The sequence below is a fragment of the Penaeus monodon genome, chromosome 30 (genome assembly GCF_015228065.2).
Source record: "Penaeus monodon isolate SGIC_2016 chromosome 30, NSTDA_Pmon_1, whole genome shotgun sequence".
Classification (NCBI taxonomy): Eukaryota; Metazoa; Arthropoda; class Malacostraca; order Decapoda; family Penaeidae; genus Penaeus; species Penaeus monodon.
This window is the reverse complement of record NC_051415.1, coordinates 15,415,846-15,419,237: the sequence shown is the minus strand read 5'-3', so window position 1 is coordinate 15,419,237 and position 3,392 is coordinate 15,415,846. Positions and strand designations below refer to the sequence as shown.

Sequence of the window (3,392 nt, the reverse complement as noted above, 5' to 3'; positions counted from 1 at the left end):
CCCACTTACCTCTCAAAAGCATCTCTGACTGCCTGCTCACTTGCACCAATGTACTTGGACAAAAGCTCTGGTCCCTGCAAAAATAATAAAGTATCAATATTGTATCAAACATCTAATGCTTACTAGAAACAATATCAAAATAGACAAAATGCGTTAATAAGGTTAAAGATTAATTTCATAATCAGATCGGGATTGGAACATATATGAAGTACAAGACAACAAACCTTGACTGAAATGAAGTTCAGCTGACAGTAAGCTGATACAGCATTAGCTAGGAGAGTTTTGCCACAGCCTGGAGGGCCATAGAGCAAGACCCCAGACCGCAATCTCAGATTAACCTTGCTGAATAAGTTGGGATATAATGAGGGCCATGTCAGTGTCTCCTCTAAGATCTTCTTGGCATCTTTCATGCCACCCACTTTGAAGCCCTCATCAGCCTTCTTCTCCGATAGGGATATCCCTGCAGAGGTTACATTATGAGTATTCATCTTTACTATGTAAATGATTCAAGTCATCTTTTTAATAATACTTTGTTTCACATGTACTCAAATGACAAATATTGGGCTGCTATATTAAAAGAACTTCAAATGTAATTATACTGAATTTTGCTATTATTGATTATCATTTGTAGGTGGAGTGGTTATGTGCATTAATTTGCAAGTGTGTATGCAAGGATGCATACCAATATCTGTGCCTTCAACCCACCTCTTAAGGCCAGAGGTGTGTAGCCATCAAGAGCTGCATCCACATCACACTGAAGAACTTGCCATGGTTTGCTGCTTTCATGAACTGTATTACTTGTAGTAGTTTTACACAAAATATTAGTGTCCTTAACAAAATCACTATTATTTTCTTTCATGCCTTCCATGTTTTCTCTTGAAGTGTTACTTCTTTCCCATCTATCCCTTGCTTGGAAGAAAGTTCTGAATGCTAAATGATTCAGGTCAGGAAGCACAAAACTTTCAGTCCTTCTGGCAATGACTTTCATATCCACCTGGTACTTTTCTGACTCAGAATACCCACAGAATATGCAGTGCTCATTAGCTTCAGGAATGCACTGGCAAAGAGAAATTCCCTTCTTGGTGGCTGCAAATTTCTCACAGTGTACATTGAGCATTGTCATGAAGGCCTTTACACGACCTTCTCTTTCCAATGGGGGAATTTTAAAGGTACAGGGAAAGTAGTGACAACCTTGAGGACTGACTAGAAGGGGGTGGACACTTGTTCTTGCTATACATGTCCCAACCACTATCACTGAAGAGGATTCTGAATCAGAACAAAATCGTAAAAGATCATCTAAAAGTTTCCTGAGCATGTTAACAACCTGCATCACATGTTCATACACTGGACCCGAATCTTGATCAGTGCCTTCCAGTGGAACTAAGTAGTCAAGATCTTCCAAAACCACAAGAGAAGGTCTCCTGAAAATTGCTTCTCTCAATATCAATTGTAACTTTTTTTCCATAGTCTCCATCTTCTTTCCTTTTAGTTGTTTAAAGCTGACTACATCACAGTAAATGTGATATGTGGATACAGACAAATCTTCAATAAGTGTCTCCACTAAGCTGGTCTTTCCAGAGCCTTTACTACCGCAGAGTAAAGCAAACTGAGGAACTGTTCTTCGTCCTAACATTTTAAGTCCAAGACCCATCAATATATATTTTTTTAGATTAGTCATGACCTCTTTCTCACCAAGATATGAATATTTTGCATAGAAATTAGTATCAAGATCACTGACCGAGTTTGGTATATATGGAAGACTGGGTGTCTGAGTCAAAAAAGTTGTCTCTAATATAACAACTGATTTCTTTGTAAGCTTTAAGGGTAAGCCATTCCTTGCTGAAAGGCAAATATCAATGTACTTTTCTTCTAACTTAACTTCCATAATGGTGCCTGGATTTATGATGACCATACACTCCTCAACAAGATTCCGAAGTACGGCTTTTAAACCATCCAAAAGAGTTTCTTTTTGAATATCATATGTATGTGCTAATAGTGCAACATCAAGAGAAACTGGCATTGCATTGATACTGGATTCAGTAGATCTTACCTCCACAGTACTTGTAATTTCTAAGTTCATCTGTCTTCTGCAGCAGTTAGGTATCACACAGTTGTTCCTTTGAATAATCATATTCATTTCTTGTATAAAAAATGTATTATCTGGTCTTCCCCTTACAAAGTTCTCCCACACAATTACTGCAAAAAGTTTTTGGCTTTCTGGTTCTTGCCTAATACTTGACTTATTTGTTTTCTTCCCTTCACTTATTTTACTTTCCTCCTTTACATTACTTGGCTTTTCAGAATTTTCTTTTGGTGATTTAATTTTTCTTACATTTGCAATAAAGTACACTTTATCTTCGAAAACAGAAAAAGCTATGCTCGCTCTACTAATGATAACTAAAGATGGATGACTCTGCAGAATACTAGACAATGGAGAAGCATCACTTGGAAATGGAAGCACTCTGTAGCCAAGACAAATATTTTTTCTTACATGCATTTTCAGCACTCTTTTTTGTTCTTGCAGTCTGTCAATAACAAAATCTGTGAGTTTTCTGATCATCTTTTCATTAAGATTGTTACTACTTTCAATCTGGTTATCATTTTTACATGCTTCTGGGGCATTTCCCTCTATATCTAGATCAGTGACATCTTTGTGGTCCACATTTGCATTCTCATTAACAGGATTAAAACTAATGCGCTTGTAGTCTTCAACTCCCTCATTTTCTGGAGGAGGATGAACTTCTACTTGAGTCATGGGATGTAGAACCACACTAGGAACTAAAGGGTCAACACTTGTGGTGGTAAGCATTATGCACACTCCACCATCAAGCCACAAAGGAAGGGTTTGCCCTAAACTCATTACACGCATCTGGCTTAGGATTGCCGATTGAGCACTATCAACGTTCAGAGCCAAATCTTGCCACTGCATTAGGGATTTAACAGTAACTGAAATGGCAGAGCAACTTGGTGGTACAGGAATCTGCACTAGTATCCCTACTTCACTCTCACATATACCATTGCCTTTTAATACTTCTCTTCCCACCAGAATGCTATTTTCCTCTCCAAGGGTTGGCATGTGCATGTCTCCAGCCCATGACAGTAAAATACTCTGCCCTGAGGAGACTTCAAGACGGAATGTTGGGGTGTGGGCAGGATGAACGAGATGCATCCATGCTCGTGGTAGTGAAATGAAGCAGTGGCGAGCGGACCACTCCTTCACCACCACAGAACGGGAAAATGCACTTGCTTGCATGATTACAGATCAGTTACCATATCTTACTATATTTTATTTGTCTTCTTAACACTTTGATCATACTTTTTCACTGTAATCTGATCTATTAAGAGTTTTGCATTTTGTATCTTACCACATATACCAAAAGGTATCACACATC

At 38.4% G+C, this 3,392-nt stretch overlaps 1 protein-coding gene across 1 annotated transcript in view; it reads right to left on the bottom strand.

The window, feature by feature from the left end:
- Positions 1-3,392, bottom strand: part of LOC119592552 (peroxisome biogenesis protein 1-like) — a gene marked incomplete at its 5' end in the record, with an annotated part of 5,462 nt that extends 2,070 nt beyond the window's left edge. The window contains 3 exon segments of the mRNA XM_037941418.1: positions 10-74; positions 225-460; positions 706-3,392. Of these exon segments, the coding sequence (XP_037797346.1) occupies positions 10-74; positions 225-460; positions 706-3,253 (2,849 nt within the window).